The sequence below is a fragment of the Gossypium hirsutum genome, chromosome A05 (genome assembly GCF_007990345.1).
Source record: "Gossypium hirsutum isolate 1008001.06 chromosome A05, Gossypium_hirsutum_v2.1, whole genome shotgun sequence".
Classification (NCBI taxonomy): Eukaryota; Viridiplantae; Streptophyta; class Magnoliopsida; order Malvales; family Malvaceae; genus Gossypium; species Gossypium hirsutum.
In genome coordinates this window covers 13,341,838-13,357,099 of record NC_053428.1, presented here as the reverse complement: position 1 = coordinate 13,357,099, position 15,262 = coordinate 13,341,838, and the positions used below count along the sequence as shown (strand labels likewise).

At 32.2% G+C, this 15,262-nt stretch overlaps 2 protein-coding genes across 4 annotated transcripts; one reads left to right on the top strand and one right to left on the bottom strand.

The window, feature by feature from the left end:
• Positions 1 to 492: 492 nt before the first annotated feature.
• LOC107958398 (protein IQ-DOMAIN 1) lies at positions 493 to 2,591 on the top strand. Its single transcript, XM_016894160.2, has 4 exons — positions 493 to 791; positions 893 to 1,153; positions 1,291 to 1,494; positions 1,602 to 2,591. The coding sequence occupies exons 1-4, from the start codon at positions 723 to 725 to the stop codon at positions 2,409 to 2,411; spliced, it is 1,344 nt and encodes a 447-aa protein (XP_016749649.1). The 5' UTR covers positions 493 to 722; the 3' UTR covers positions 2,412 to 2,591.
• A 5,480-nt stretch (positions 2,592 to 8,071) lies between these two features.
• Positions 8,072 to 8,983, bottom strand: LOC121229368 (uncharacterized). 3 transcript variants are annotated; one of them, XR_005927098.1, is made up of 5 exons: positions 8,900 to 8,983; positions 8,668 to 8,819; positions 8,460 to 8,551; positions 8,281 to 8,382; positions 8,072 to 8,120 (listed from the first exon to the last, which is right to left on the bottom strand). XR_005927098.1 is itself a non-coding variant. In XM_041113512.1 (4 exons), the coding sequence occupies exons 1-3, from the start codon at positions 8,972 to 8,974 to the stop codon at positions 8,304 to 8,306; spliced, it is 354 nt and encodes a 117-aa protein (XP_040969446.1). In that variant the 5' UTR covers positions 8,975 to 8,977; the 3' UTR covers positions 8,072 to 8,120; positions 8,281 to 8,303. The 3 variants fall into 3 exon arrangements, 2 of the variants coding, with proteins under 2 accessions (XP_040969446.1, XP_040969447.1); XM_041113512.1 differs by lacking the exon at positions 8,460 to 8,551 and having other exon boundaries at positions 8,620 to 8,819; positions 8,900 to 8,977; XM_041113513.1 differs by lacking the exons at positions 8,072 to 8,120; positions 8,460 to 8,551 and having other exon boundaries at positions 8,280 to 8,382; positions 8,620 to 8,819; positions 8,900 to 8,977.
• Positions 8,984 to 15,262: the final 6,279 nt, after the last annotated feature.

Here is a 15,262-nt window from a genome sequence, read left to right as displayed (position 1 = left end):
CAGTGACAACAGCTTGGATGTCAGAACCTAATAAAAAAATATTTTTTTACCTAAATAATACCTGTAATTTTAAGAATACAGTTGAGAAAATATATATTACTGTCGGCTATTGTAATGCTGACACCCAAAAAGAATTTTTTTAAACCCCTAGCAATCATCAGGTAATGATGGGGGAATTTTTGACATAGGTGTCGGCCATGAAAGTGTCGGCCCGGCCTGCACTGTTCTTTTCGGATTATTCCCGTAATTATATTTCAATCTGGGTTTTTTTTAAAATATTAAATTATTTTAGATTAGTTTGATGAAAAAGCTTAATTCTATTTATATCAAAATAAAAATTAATATAAAAACCAGCCTGCAAATATAATGGACTCTTAAGAAAAAAAAAAGGCCCACTTTCTTTTCTTTTTCATGTTCATGAAAGGCACACTTGTTTTGAATTTAACTTGCGCATGATATATGGTTGAGAGAATTAAATGTAAACACTATTTTGTTTTTCGAAATTCAAAAATTCAAATTCCCTATGTAAATCTTCACTTCACTCACCTTTACTTTTACTCAAAGCCCAAATGTCACTTCTTTAACCTCCCAACAACACCCAACGGTTCTTAAAGTTTAAACCCAAACATCACCTTTCCCTCTCCAGTCCACTTGTTATTAACATCACTTGCTCTGTTTCCACCAAACTGAAGCTTTTTCGTTTTCTTTTTCAATTCCTCAAAATGGGTGCCTCAGGAAAATGGTTTAGATCACTTGTTACTTTGAAACCACTTCATGAACCCATTAACCATGTATTTTTCTTCAATCCCATAACTAAGTTTCTAATTTTCTGGAACTCCTTTTTTTTCTTCGTGCTTTCAGTGTTTTTATTTTTTATAATTTTTTTTTGTAGGAGAAAATGGGAGATAATAAGTCCAAGAAGAAATGGAAACTATGGAGGAGCTCATCAGAAGGGTTCGGATCCTCCTCATCCAAGAGTTACAAAATGCGGCACGTGGTAGCTGGTCCACAGGCCTCCGATTCTTCTTTCATAGCTGATGATCTGCTTGCCGCTGCCATGGCTACCATTGTTCGTGCTCAACCCAAAGATTTCAGAGCTGTGAAGCGTGAATGGGCCGCCATTCGAATTCAGACTGCATTTCGCGGCTTCCTGGTATATTGGCTTTTGTCACACTCTTTGTTATAGTTCGATAATAGTAAAATATTTTTTGTCACTCAAACTTTTTCGCATTTTGGTGAAAAATTTTGTCTATGTCTGCTTTTAAATACACCTTTCGTTTTCCATGGTAGGCAAGACGAGCTTTGAGGGCATTGAAAGCAGTAGTAAGGATTCAAGCCATATTCCGTGGTCGTCTAGTCCGAAAGCAAGCTGCTGTGACATTAAGGTGCATGCAAGCTCTTGTAAGGGTCCAAGCTCGTGTGAGAGCACAATGTCTGGTGTCTTCAGAAGAGCAATCTCTGCACAAACTTGATGATCCAACAAAGGAAGCCGAGGTTTTTTTTAATTTATTTATCTTTATCTTATGTACGATTTTACTGCCAACTATTTGACCAATGGCATAATCTGCTGAATGCTAATTCCTTTTTGTTTTTTTTTTCAGAAAGGATGGTGCGACATTCCTGGAACTTTAGAAGAAGTAAAAGCAAAACAACAAATGAGGCAACAAGGTGCAAAGAAAAGGGAGAGAGCAATGGCATACTCTGTTTCAAGATCATATGGCAATGGCAGCCCAAATTTCAGAGCTAACAAGCAGCAGCCGCTATCTCGTAGGCATCACCAAAGGCTACATAGGGATAACCCAGATTGGGATTGGCTAGATCGTTGGATGTCAACCAAACCCTGGGAAACCAGGACCATTGAAGAGCCTGACTCCACAGTTTCTCGGAAAAGTGAAGATAACATTGTCAGCTTCCACTCCAACTCTTCGGATCAACGTGACTCTCTTAAACGGAAAACGAAGAACCCCAAAACCAGTATTCTTACAAGGCCTGCTAATCAAACTTCGGGGTCAACGTCTGCCCCGAGTTCCGAATCAGTCTACGACAAGAGCTCGACGTCGACTTCAACCGCATCCGTGTCTCCGACTACATTGTCCAGCAACACTATCGTTGTGGGCACATTAAACGATAGTAATCATACTCAAAAGCCAAGCTACATGAATCCTACCGAGTCTATCAAAGCTAAACAAAAGACCCTCAAGTTTTCTTCTTCGGATAACATGCGGAGACACGTCGTTGATGATGATGATGATGACGATTTACAGTATTTACATAAGAAATTTACGGCAGTTTCTTGTGAAGACACCAGGAGCAGTGCTGATTCTAATCCATCGATTAATTTCTCCAGGGAATTGTACCGACCAAGACATGATTGCCCCAGGATTAATCAGTGGTGTCAAGGTAGACGATAATGAAATTCTTTTTAATGACTATGACAAGACATCATATGAGCCCTCCAATGCTATCCTGCAAAAGACTCTTTTGTATCATGTAATTGAAACAACAATACTTTGATTATTTCCCCTCATTTGCGTTCAATTTAGTTTCTTGGTTTCAAAAATAAAATAGTTGATATATCACATTACTTTTCACTTTTGGAGCAATTTATTTTTTCCTTTTTGGTTTTTTCATTATTTATTAAATTGGTATTTATGGGTTTTTTAATTATCGCAGATTGATAGTCCATTATATTAATATTCGAGCCTAAAGCTATTACATTTTTGCCGATGTGGCAATGCTAACCTTCATGTGCCATGTGGATTGCTATTTGCAACTTTTTTCTTCGTTTTCTTTCTGTTTTCATTTTTACTTTTTTTTTTCTTTCGCCTTGCTTCTTTTTTGAACCCTAGCTTGCTCGGTGAGCTCTCCAATCAACGAAGACACTAGAGTTGCATAGAGATTTCCTTCTCCTCTTTTTTCCCGTTCTACTAATACGATGGTAGCGGCTACAGCGAGATTCTCTTCCCCTTCTCCTCTTCTTTCCCTTCACTTATTTTTTTTTCTGAAAATCCTTGCTAAAAGCTCCCACCTACTAATTTTTCTTCTCTAGACCTTTCAATTAATCTATTTTCAATTCTCTCTTCTGCTTAAGCCTATTTTGTACTTCAATGTTGAAGTTCTCTTTAAAGAAGAAAACCATCTTCTGCAAAGTTTGTCCGTTATTTTTCAAGGTAGATTTCTTGGGATTTAAAACTTGAACGTTGTGTTAATGAACCTATGATTATTTTGAGCCAAATAGTCTTATATGTATTTAAATATTGAATTTGGGGTTAAAAGAAATATTGAGATAATTCTTTTGTTTTCTTTTTTCAGCCATAAAAATTGGGTGGTGATTTGATTAATTTTGTACCTAAATTGGGTTTAATACAACAATCTTTCAACACCTGTTACTCCCAATGAATTCGTGAAGCTCTTGACAAATTACCTGACAATTTCACCATCTCATCCTTCAATTTCAGGCCATTCTATCGTTTTCGCCAATCGAGGCTTCTTAAAAATGTTGGGTTATTTCCTAGAAGAAGTGATCACCCGAACTCAGGACCCCAAAACCAATCGGAGAACGATGATGGAAATAATTCGACAAGAGAGGGATAAAAGTTAATCCCTTTCAATTTTTCTCCAATTGATCCTTCCTCTTAACATGGGTGAAAGTTTGAGAACGATTACGCATATCGGAGAGTGGTGGTTCATGTCAATAGCGGCAAAGATGATGGGATTTTTGAGAGAAGAAGAAAAATGAACAAATGAAAGAAAAGAGATAGGAAAAAGAGAGAAAGGCGATAAAGAGAAGGAAATAAAATAAATGAGGAAAAAGGAATGTGAAAAAAATAAAAGTATAAATAAATAAAAAAAAGAAAAACTGCAAGTAATAGCATTAGGCTCGAGTATTAATATAATGGACGGAAAAAAGTTCAAGCAAACAAAATAAAAAAAAAACATAAATATCAATTTTAGAGAAATAGATAAAAGTGAGTATCAATTTTATATTTAACCCTTTTAATAATATCCAATCGTTTTCATTTTGAGTCATCAATTCGAGCAACACCAGCAGCATTGATAAAAATCTTTTTAAGTGTTTTCCCTAATAATTTCCACTTTGCTTTTTACTAAAAATCTATTCTTCCAATTTTTCTTTTCAGGATTGAAAATACTGATTTTCTTGCATGACAAATAAAATAAATGCGGAATGCACACTTCAACATTTGAAGCATACCCCTTTTTACATTTTAATCTTTGAAGTATTTTTTAACTCATTTCAGTTTTAATATTATTAAGCATTTCTAGTTTAATCATTAACGTTATCATATGTTCATGTTCAGTCCTTTCAACGATTAAAAAAAACAGCCAGCCAATTATGTGCTGCCACATTTACATTACTATGAGATTATCATCTTAAAAACAACCCTTAAAAATCTTTAAAAATTGTAAAAAAATTTACAAAACTACACTTTTTTTTTTAAAATTACAAAAAACAAATTTTTACTATTTTTTAAATTTATAAATTTTAATATTTTTAAAATTTTATAAATCAAAGTTTAACTAAAGAATGTTATTTATTATTTAAATGATTATTTAATTGAAATACTATTATTTTTTTATTATTTAAATAATTGAAAAAATTTATCCAAAATTTATCACCTAAAAATTTAAAAACATTAAAATTTCTAATATTTTTTAAAAACAGTAAATTTTTATATTTTATATTGTTTTTGTAACTTTATAATATTTTTTATTTTGAAATATTTTTGTATTTTAAGATAAATTTTAATTTTTTTTCTCATTTTAAAAGATTTTTTATGTTTTTCCTGATGATGATGATGTCATATGTGATGCGTGGCAACGTATGATTGGTTGTATATCCTTATCATTAGTATTTAACGTTCAAATGACTAAACTGAGAAAGTTTGATAATGTTAGTGACTGAGTGGGCCAAAAAACCTTTAAGGACCAAAATAGAAAAAGCGGTGTAGTTCAAGGACTAAAGTATGCATTAAACCTAAAATGAAACACTAAAAGTTACTAATATGGTCTGATTCGAGATGGTCATTGGAAGAATTAAAAAAACATCTTGAAGAAGTGGAAGTAGTTTTGTTTCTGATGTATTAGGACAAATTTCAGCTCTTGAAGTAATCACCTCGATTAAAAGAAGACTATACTAGAATTATAAAATGAATAAAAACAAACTATAGTTATAAAAAAAGAAAAAAGAAAATGGAAAGAAAATATAAAAGGAAGAATTTCTGGGTTTATTTTTTTAAATATATATTCTATTGAATTTTTGAGAAAATTTCCATCAAGAATGCGAGATAAGTTTTGGGTAATTAAAATTAGCGGGTGTCACTTACTCTTGTGATAAAAATAAAAGTTGCTAAAATCAGCCATGATTTTTATCTTCTAATCCATCGACTTCATTTCCATCGCCCCCATCACCGTCAGATCAATAGACATTGCTTACCCCTCCGAAGGTTTTGCTGATGCTCAACAGTTTCTTTACCCTCGATGGACAGTAAAGCTAACAGAATGTTCCTTGAGGTAACAAGGAAAAGAGTTTTTGGCGTTTTGATGATTGGTTTTCGAAGGATGAAGAAGATTTAGTTATAATTACGATATTATTATTCATATATATTGGTTCGGTTATTAGTAATTTATGTTATATAAAATTTGATAAATTTCTATGTTTTATGTTTATGTTTAAGTTTTCTTTATATGTTACGGTTAAAATATTTGAAGGTTAAAAATTCCATCAAAGAATTATTTCACTTATAAATTCTACTTTCTTTTTCCTTATTAAATTTTTACTCTTATTTTTTTTTCTTAAAATTTCATTTATTTTTAGAAATTATAACTATTAAAGAAAGTGGGAGAGAAGAAAAAAAGAAAGTTAAAAGGGAAAAAACTCAAAACAACTAAAATTCTCACAAGGAAAAATATAAGAATTAGCTATATAATTTGATTTAATTTTTTTGTCTGAAATAAAGATATTGTAACTTGTCTTATAGTTAAGAATTCAATGACTAAAATGTAGTAATTTGATATCATTAATAATTATATTGTAACTTGTCTTATAGTTAAGAATTCAATGACTAAAATGTAGTAATTTGATATCATTAATAATTATATTATAGCTTTTTAAAACTATGATAAAATCATAATTAAATTTAAAATTATTTTTAAAATTAGTTTTTTTATGTGTTTAATTGTAATCCAAGTGAATTGAACTAATGCAATTATTATTACAAGGGTTAATGTAATTATTGGCCTTGTTTTGATATTTATTTTTTCTGTCCATTTTGATATTTGGAATAAAAAATTTTAAATATTAAAATGAAAAAAAATTATAGATATTAAAATAGATTTTTTAATTAATTATTAAAATAGACTTTAAATAATTATGATAAAAGATAAAATTAGTTGAGATTAACAAAAAAAAAAAAAACTCTTATACTTCGCAACATTATACACTTACCATTGTTGATGAATTAAAAGATTTGAAATTACACAGTTAAAACCTGATTTGAAGAGTGATGGAAGAAGAGAATATTGATGAATGATGAGTAAGTCCAAGATCAGTGGACAAGCAGAAGCTTTCGTCTGGGGAATGATGATTTACATTTTATATGACTGATCTAATCATGTGATTAGGGTTGACAAGACACGCATCATGTAAGAAAGCATATTTCAATCATTAATGGAGTAACCTTGTTGGGTTTGTCGGCTTGTTAACTTAATCTCTCTGTTCTTATTCTTTTATCAAATTCCAAAAATTCATATTTTTTAGAATAATTACCACAAAGTTGCGCTATGTAATCCAATTTAAATTAATCAATTAACCAAGGCATAAGATTAGAGATTCCTTATGCATAAACAATGAATAGATAAAAAAAATATAATTGTTTTGAATTAAGATTTTTTTTTAATTATAGAAGTAAAGTGAGACATGCACTCAAGTGTATAAGGCACGTGTTTATATTTTAAAATTTTTATTTCACCATTATATATTTAATTAAGATATTCATATATTATTTTTGTTCATGTTTTATATATTAAATATATATTGAAATAATTGGACAAATATCAAATGGATAGGAGGAGGCAGGGCAATTATAAATGCATCGAAAATAGACTTTTAGCGGCGTTTTCTAAAACGCTGCTATAGGTAACGCTACAAAAATTTGTGGCGTCTATTGGAAAAAAACGCCGCTAAAGGTCAAGGCTTCTAAAGGTCAAGACTTTTAGGCTAAATGCTCTAAAGGTCAAGACTTTTAGCGGCGTTTGTTGGAAAAACGCCGCTAAAGGTCAAGGCTTTTAGCGGCGTTTGTGGGAAAAGCGCCGCTAAAGGTCAAGGCTTTTAGCGCCGCTTTTTCTACAAACGCCGCTAATTTTGGCAGATTTGTAATATTTTTTTTCACCAATATCCAGCCCTTCCTGCATTAAAATCCAACCAAATACAACAAATATAATATAAAATGCAGCAAAAAACAGCAAATTTAACATAAAAAATACAATGAAAAACATTAATTCTAAATGATACTTCAAATTTAACTAAAGATATATGATATAATTAATAAATAAAGTATAATTTAAAATATTTTACAATAATGTTAAACGTGACAAAACTTAAAAACATTCTTACAATAAGAAAACTAATGTCTAAGACGGCGGCTTTTGCGATTGCTGAAACATATGCATCATCTGCTGAAGCTGTAGCTGGAGGTCAACGTACTTTTTGCGCTGTTCTGCTACCATCGCTCGTGCCTCTGCCCTCTCGCTGCAGCCGCTGCCTCCCTCTCTGCTGCCTCCGCTCTAAGTTGTTGCTGGAGTTCTTCATATTTTCGTTGAACCTCGGCAATTTGCTCAACCGTGTTCGCTTGCATCTGAGCTATCTGGTCTCTTAACCTCTGAACTTCAGCTTGAGCTTGACTTCTGGAAGGCATGTATTGCTGGCAGCCGGATCCAAAATATTGGGTCGAGGTAACACCAGATCCTTGAAATCGAACCCGACCGTACCTTTCAGGACCCAAAACTTCAGTGATAATTCTATTATCAATGTTCTCAAGATTAACAAAACTACCACTCGAAGCAATCGCTTCATATTCCGCCTTCTTCTCCTTTAGTTTCTCCTAAAAAATCAATTAAAGAGTTAGAAACGAAATATATAATAAAAAAAAATGCAACATAACTTAACATTGTTTAAAACTACTAATGATGAATTGAATTAAACAATTATAATTAAAGATTATAAATATTTAGAATAAATCAAATATTATTAAGTGAATATACCATAATTTCTCCAGCTTCGGATGTCATAGGAGATCCATCTTTCTTCCTATGCGTAATCTCAAAAAGCTGAAGGCATCCAACTTTTTGTCCGGATTTGACTTCCTACAATATAGTAGTAAGAATATTATTTAATAATAGAAAGTTATTAATATTTGAAAGAATTAATAAATTCATAATACCTCGGCCTCAGCTACAGAAGCAAAACTTCTCGACCCTGCCGTGTGCGTGAATTTTTTTTTTGCCTGCTGCTTGTTCCAACTCGCTCACGGTCCTACATAATAAAATTATTATTACGTATATAGTAAACACTATATATAAGAGTTTGGAAATACGCAATACCTCTCCTTTCTTTGAATTCCAAATCTAACCGCATCTTCCCATTGATACCTCAGCATTCCTGGCGGAACATTTCTTAGTTTTTCCTCGAGGCTTATGTCTTTCTTAAAATATTGTTTCTTTAAAGTGCTTTTATTGTCTCTCCATCTTTTACCTAATGCCTTCTTGATATAATCATCGGAGACTTCTAAAGCATATCTCTCCTAAAAAAACATAAGTTTAGAATGTAAATATAAATGAAACTTAAACCAAAGTATTATAAATTGCATTCACATTTTGTTACCTTAATATTAGCGAGAGCCTGATTTTTGTTGCTATCAGGCATGTGATGCCATGATTCGTAGTTGATGGGCAACATATTTGTATTTCGTGCTAAAATGCCCAAATAGCCTGCTAAAAGTCGAGCTTCAGATCCAACAGGCTGACCATGAGTATTTCTACTTACTTTAACACGCTCGACAGGATCTAAGTCGTATAAATCTCTAAATAGCGTACATCCTCGAACTTTGCGCGTCCCACCACTTTCAGCTGAAAAATGATATACTATTTTTATATTAAAATTGACAAATAATTCAATAATAAAAGTCAACACATGTAAAATGAACATAACATTACTTTGAAATTCTTCAGGCTCATCAAGTGTCTCCGGCACATTCGAAGATCCAATAACTGTCTGCTGTTCACTATTTCTTTCTTCCGAATTTGGAGTATTCTGGACAATACTTAAATCTCGTACTCTTCTTCTACGCATTTTTCCTGCAATACACATAAAATAATTAAAGTTTTAGTAACAAATTACAACAATAGTAGTACATATAAAATAGTTAAATTATATAACATGACAAAGATTAAAATTATAATATTACATATAATTAAAAAATTGTAAAATCTTACTACATCATTATTCGTAAATATCTTCATCCACATCATGTCAAACCCATTGATGTTGTGTATTAGTACTAGGGATATTTTCATCTAAGTTTTGTTCTGGAAAAGGTAATGTTTCTGATCTTTCGACGATGTCATCTCTACTTCCATTACCCATTTCAAACAAGTCTCTAAGGGTGTTCCGGAGTACAACATACCAACCCTCATCAGTTGGATCTTTCGAATAAAAAACTTGTTTCACTTGAGAGGAAAATACATATGGCTCGTCCATCAATTGTTGTCCAGTGTGAATCAAGAGAGAGAAATTCAACATTGTAAAACCAAATTGATCTTCTTTAATTCCTCGAGCAGTATTAACATCAGCCCAATCACACCGAAATAAGACAACTTTCCATCTGCCATAGTAATCCAACTCAATAATGTCGGTAAGAAGTCCGTAATACTCCACATTACCCTCAACCGGATTACTGTCCCTAGCACTAGTATAACTTGTAATTGAAGAATTAACAACAACTCCACAATTTTGAGTTCTCCTCATTCTCTCATGATACTTTGTATGAAATCTGTATCCATTGATGAGGAAGGCACTATATCTTTTTATTATTCTGTTTGGACCTTGGGAAAGCCATTTAACTTCGTCATTGACGTCCTTTCCACTCCAAACCTATTGAATCGAAAGTAAATTGAATAATTAACTAAATTTTGGGATTATATGTAACTTATTAACTTTAGTTACATACCGTTTGACTTAACCATTCATGAAAAGATTCTGTGAATAACTTATTAATCTCTCGATGTTGCAATCTTCAAGAGCGTGCACGAGATCTCAAAATTTATTTGTACTCACTATGTTAAAAACAAGTGTAATTGGTTAGAAGATAAACAAATCAAAATGACAAATATGTGAGGAAATTTTAGAACTTACTTGCGTAACGGTTCAACTAAATCGTGGTGAAAAAGTACATATCGATGTGCTTGTATCCACGATATATCATCTAATTCTGCAATTTCAACTTTGCCGATTGGTTCTCCATAACTTTGGAATAAATAAGTTTCGGCCAAGTTATGATCATTGAGCCCAGCATTTCTATTTGGTCTATTCAATTGTGTTTCAACATCTTCTAAATATCTAGAACAGAATGTCATGCACTCCTCTGCCAAGTAGCCTTCAGCAATTGATCCTTCTGGATAACGCTTATTGCGACAATAAGATTTCAATTTGCTTAGGAACCTAAACACGATATTCAATATTTATCAAAAGTTGTAACTAAATGTATAGACGCGAATAAATAAATACTTGACAAATAAATTAGCACATTTCTATTGGATACATCCATCGATAAAAAACCGGTCCACCAAGTATTGCTTCGTGAGGGAGATAGATTACCAAGTGCACCATAATCGTGAAGAAGGAAGGTGGAAAGATCTTCTCCAAATTGCATAAAGTCAAAGCAGCTCGATCCTGTACTTTCTTAAGTTCTCAACATCCAAAACTTTGCCACAAATAGCTTTCATTATATTGGATAGTTCAATTATACAGGACGTCACATTTTTGACATGCAGCACCGTAAAGCAACTGGGAGTAAATCTTGCATCAAGATGTGGTAATCATGTGATTTTAATGAATATAATATTCGATCTTTAAGACTCACACATCGAGATATATTTGACGCATACGCATCTGAGACCTTTATATCATTCAACACCATACAAAACACCTCTTTCTCTTTCTTTGACATTGAAAAAATAGAAGGCGGCAATCGATATTTCCCATTCGGAAGTACTTGAGGATGAAGATCACGCCAAATTCTCATGTCAACTAAATCAAGTCGACTCTGAAGATTGTCTTGTGATTTTCCATCGACATTCAAAATTGTCCCAATTATGTTCTTACAGACATTCTTCTCAATATGCATGACATCAAGATTGTGGCGTAAAATATTACGCTCCCAATAAGGTAACTCAAAAAAAATACTTCTTTTTTTCCACAAGTCTGCCTCATTAGGATCATCCTCTTCGTCAGATTCATCATCAGATTCATCCCTCGATATTCTCTTTGATTTCGTGTTAGGTAGTTGATTCATCTTCCCATAACTAAAGTTGATATCTTTTAACATAAACAAGATTTCAAATCCAACGGTCTGCTGAGGAGCTCCTCTGTACTCTTCAGTACCGTCAAATAGAGTCCTCTGAAATCTAAATTTATGATTTCCATCTAACCACCGACGATGGCCCATGTAAGAGAACTTCTTCCCATTGTACAACCACTTCGAACAAGTTTACGCAGCACAACAAGGACAAGCATAACGTCCTTTAGTACTCCAACCCGATAAATTAGCATAAGCCAGGAAATCATTAATTGTCCACAATAAAGCTGCACGTAAATAAAAGTTCTCTTTTCTTAATACATCATATGTCTTAACAACCGACCATAATTATTTTAACTCTTCAATAAGTGGCTGCAAATATATGTCAATATCATTTCCGGGACCTTTCTCTCCAGGAATAATCATTGATAAAATAAACGAAGATTGCTTCATGCAAATCCATGGAGGCAAATTGTAAGGAACAAGTACCACAGGCCAAGTACTGTACGAAGTACTCATGATTTTAAATGGATTAAAGCCGTCAGCTGCTAGCCCAAGCCTCACATTTCGAGGATCGCTTGCAAAGCTTGAAAATTTCAAGTCAAATGATTTCCAAGCTAAAGAATCCACAGGATGTCTTAATAATCCATCATCGGTCTGTTGATCATTATGCCACCTCATAGATTTGGCCGTATTTGACGACATGAAAAGCCTTTGAAGTCTTAGTATTAGGGGAAAGTATCGCAAAACCTTGACTGGCTTCTTTCTTAACTGTGCCCCACATTCATCCGTATTCACATCTTCTGTATTCCCATTCATCCAACGAGACTTGCCGCAAACATTACAACACTGTTGGTTCTTCTGATCACCCCAGTACAACATGCAGTCATTTGGGCAACTATGAATTTTATCGTACCCAAGGCCCAAATCTTTTATTAGTCTCTTCATATCTTAACAAGATTGGGGGATTTTTGCAAAAGGAAACATCTCTTTCAGAAACTGTAGCAGCATTGTAAAAGAATTTCCAGTCCACCCTCCTAAACATTTTAAGTGAAATAAACGAATGCAGAAGGACAATTTCGAATATTTTGATCCCTCGTAAAGTTCTTCGTTCATTTCATTAAGTAAATTGTAGAACTTCGCCGCTTCTTCATTTGGCTCCTCATAAGGTGCACTTGTTCCCGTTTCGCCAAAAACATTTCCACCAATATTACAATCATCGGATGCAATAAGGTCAGGTGGAAACGATTGCTCACCATGATTGTGCATATTAAATGCATCCCGCAACATACCTTCCATGTCATCTTGTCTAACATACTTATGGTAATCAGTATCAGGATAAGTCGGATTAATCGTTGAAAAAGTTCCACTAGATGTACACTCTCCATGGAAAATCCATTTTTTATACCCCCGAATAAAGCCATCAACAATTAGATGTTCGTAAACAACTTCACGAGTATGACAATTGATGTTGCCACACTTCTTACATGGGCAAAGAATCATATTCTCTTGGCTTGCATTTTGAAATGCAAAATTCATAAAAGTTTGTACTCCATTTCGATAGGCGTTGCTTACCCTTGACAATTTCATCCAACTCCTATCCATTTCGTAGTTCTTAAATTCTAAAGTTGACAATAAATTACACAGGTAAGCTGTTTATTATGTAAGTCTTGATATGATATATTTTTATGTTTTATGTAAGTTATGTAGATTATGTAAGTTATGAAATTTGAACTTTAAACTATATGCTTTTAAGGAAATTATTAGATTACACTACATGTATTAGTTAAGTTATGTAAGTTGTTATGTACGTTATGTGAGTTATGTAAATTATGTAAGTTATGTGAGTTATGTGAGTTATGTAAGTTGTTATGTAAATTATGTAAGTTATATGAGTTATGTAAGTTATGTAATTTATTTAAGTAATGATCAATATTAATACTATTTTGATAAAAATTAGTTATAACTTTTAAAGACATTTAAAATTATTAAATATTAAAATCAAACATTATTAATATAAAAAAATAGTAATTTGAATATAGTAATTTTTTAAGATTCATCATACGTGGTGTTGTTACACTTAGGGAGGATCCATTATATCTTACAGCTCGATATAAGGCAACCCGTCAGGTTTCCAGCCTATATACTTTGAATCTTTAAAATATTTAAAAAAATGTTGGAGAGAAGGTCAGCTATTGTTGTAATTTTAATGGACAAGCAAGCTACATGGTAATAAATATTCAATAGTAAATGAGCTCGATAGAACTTTTTTCAAGTCTTTTTGAATTTTTTAAGATTCATCATATGTGGCGTTGTTACACCTAGGGAGGATCCATTATATCTTACAGCTCAATATAAGGCAACCGGTTAGGTTTCCAGCCTATATACTTTGAATCTTTAAAATATTTAAAATAAGGTTGGAGAGAAGGTGAGCTATTGTTGTAATTTTAATGGACAAGCAAGCTACATGGTAATAAAATTAATTCATACTTATTCATACTTAAGTTGAATCAAATAATAATTAAGTTGAACCAAATATAAAAACTTATTCATACTTCAAATAATAATTAAGCTACAAGAATCAGGTCTGGTTCAAGTTTATTTAAAGGGCTGCAATTCATACATTTAAAGGGCTGCAATTCATACATTTGATTAATGTTATGAAATAAAGGATGTGCTTGTTTTTCTATCCCATAAAGGATATCCCACATGCGCATATTACTATAAGTTGAACTATACCTCATGGTTAAGTAAGCAAAATTGTACAAACACATACAAGCATATCTAAATAACCAAATTTCACTTGCAACATAACCAATTCATACATTGCTCACTTGACTAACATTAATCATTTTTCATGTCATTTAGCCAAATCAAAACATGTCAATTTCATATGCTATAAATCATGCTGAAATTTCATATACACAAGTAAATCAATTTATATATATTCGGTCATTTAATATGACTTCAATATAACAGTTAAAACATATTCATTCTTGCCATCGTAAACCAAACATAAATAGTCAAATATCATAGCTGAACATACAATAACATATATATATAACAATTTGACATTTACATCCCAAATCACCAAAATTCATGACATAAGTACATATGTATTTATTTATCTATCATCAACCAAATATAACATCTCATCACTGCCATTTCCCAAACTAATGAATAAACAAATTACAGTCAAAATGTAATTCAATAATAAACCATACCCAAAACACATCCAACAACCATACTTAATTCAATTGAGTCGAATTATAACAACCACAAATGCATATCATACCAATTAACAATCTTACCAAGATGAGCTAATTATAAACCATACTTATCATTACTTCATACCAAATCATATATCTAAGTAAAATGATTTTTTTCAAAATCATCATGATGAAACTATTATTTATGCGAATTTTGAACTAAAACGTACCTTAATAATTTCAACAAGCTGGTCTACTTCACTCTCACCAAGAAACAGAGGCTGGAGTCAGAAAAATAGTATTTGTTAAGTAATTTAAAGGAAAAATGAATAGAAATAAGTTAAGTAATTTAGCAACGAAACATGTACCTAGAACAGATGTCAATGGCTGTGGTGTATTTATTTGCAACAACTATTAATTTAGGTGCTAGACAGTACCTAGAACAGATGGAAAAAAAAAACA

Excerpts from the sequence above, each read along its gene's own strand:
- LOC121229368 (XM_041113512.1), bottom strand. The coding sequence starts at position 8,974 with ATGTTGCCCATCAACTACGAATCATGGCATCACATGCCTGATAGCAAC. Across the intron at positions 8,820-8,899 it reads AGGCTCTCGCTAATATTAAG|GAGAGATATGCTTTAGAAGT; the intron begins GTAACAAAATGT and ends ATGTTTTTTTAG. Across the intron at positions 8,383-8,619 it reads GGAATTCAAAGAAAGGAGAG|GAAGTCAAATCCGGACAAAA; the intron begins GTATTGCGTATT and ends ACTATATTGTAG.
- LOC107958398 (XM_016894160.2), top strand. The coding sequence starts at position 723 with ATGGGTGCCTCAGGAAAATGGTTTAGATCACTTGTTACTTTGAAACCA. Across the intron at positions 792-892 it reads TTCATGAACCCATTAACCAT|GAGAAAATGGGAGATAATAA; the intron begins GTATTTTTCTTC and ends TTTTTTTTGTAG. Across the intron at positions 1,154-1,290 it reads CTGCATTTCGCGGCTTCCTG|GCAAGACGAGCTTTGAGGGC; the intron begins GTATATTGGCTT and ends TTTCCATGGTAG.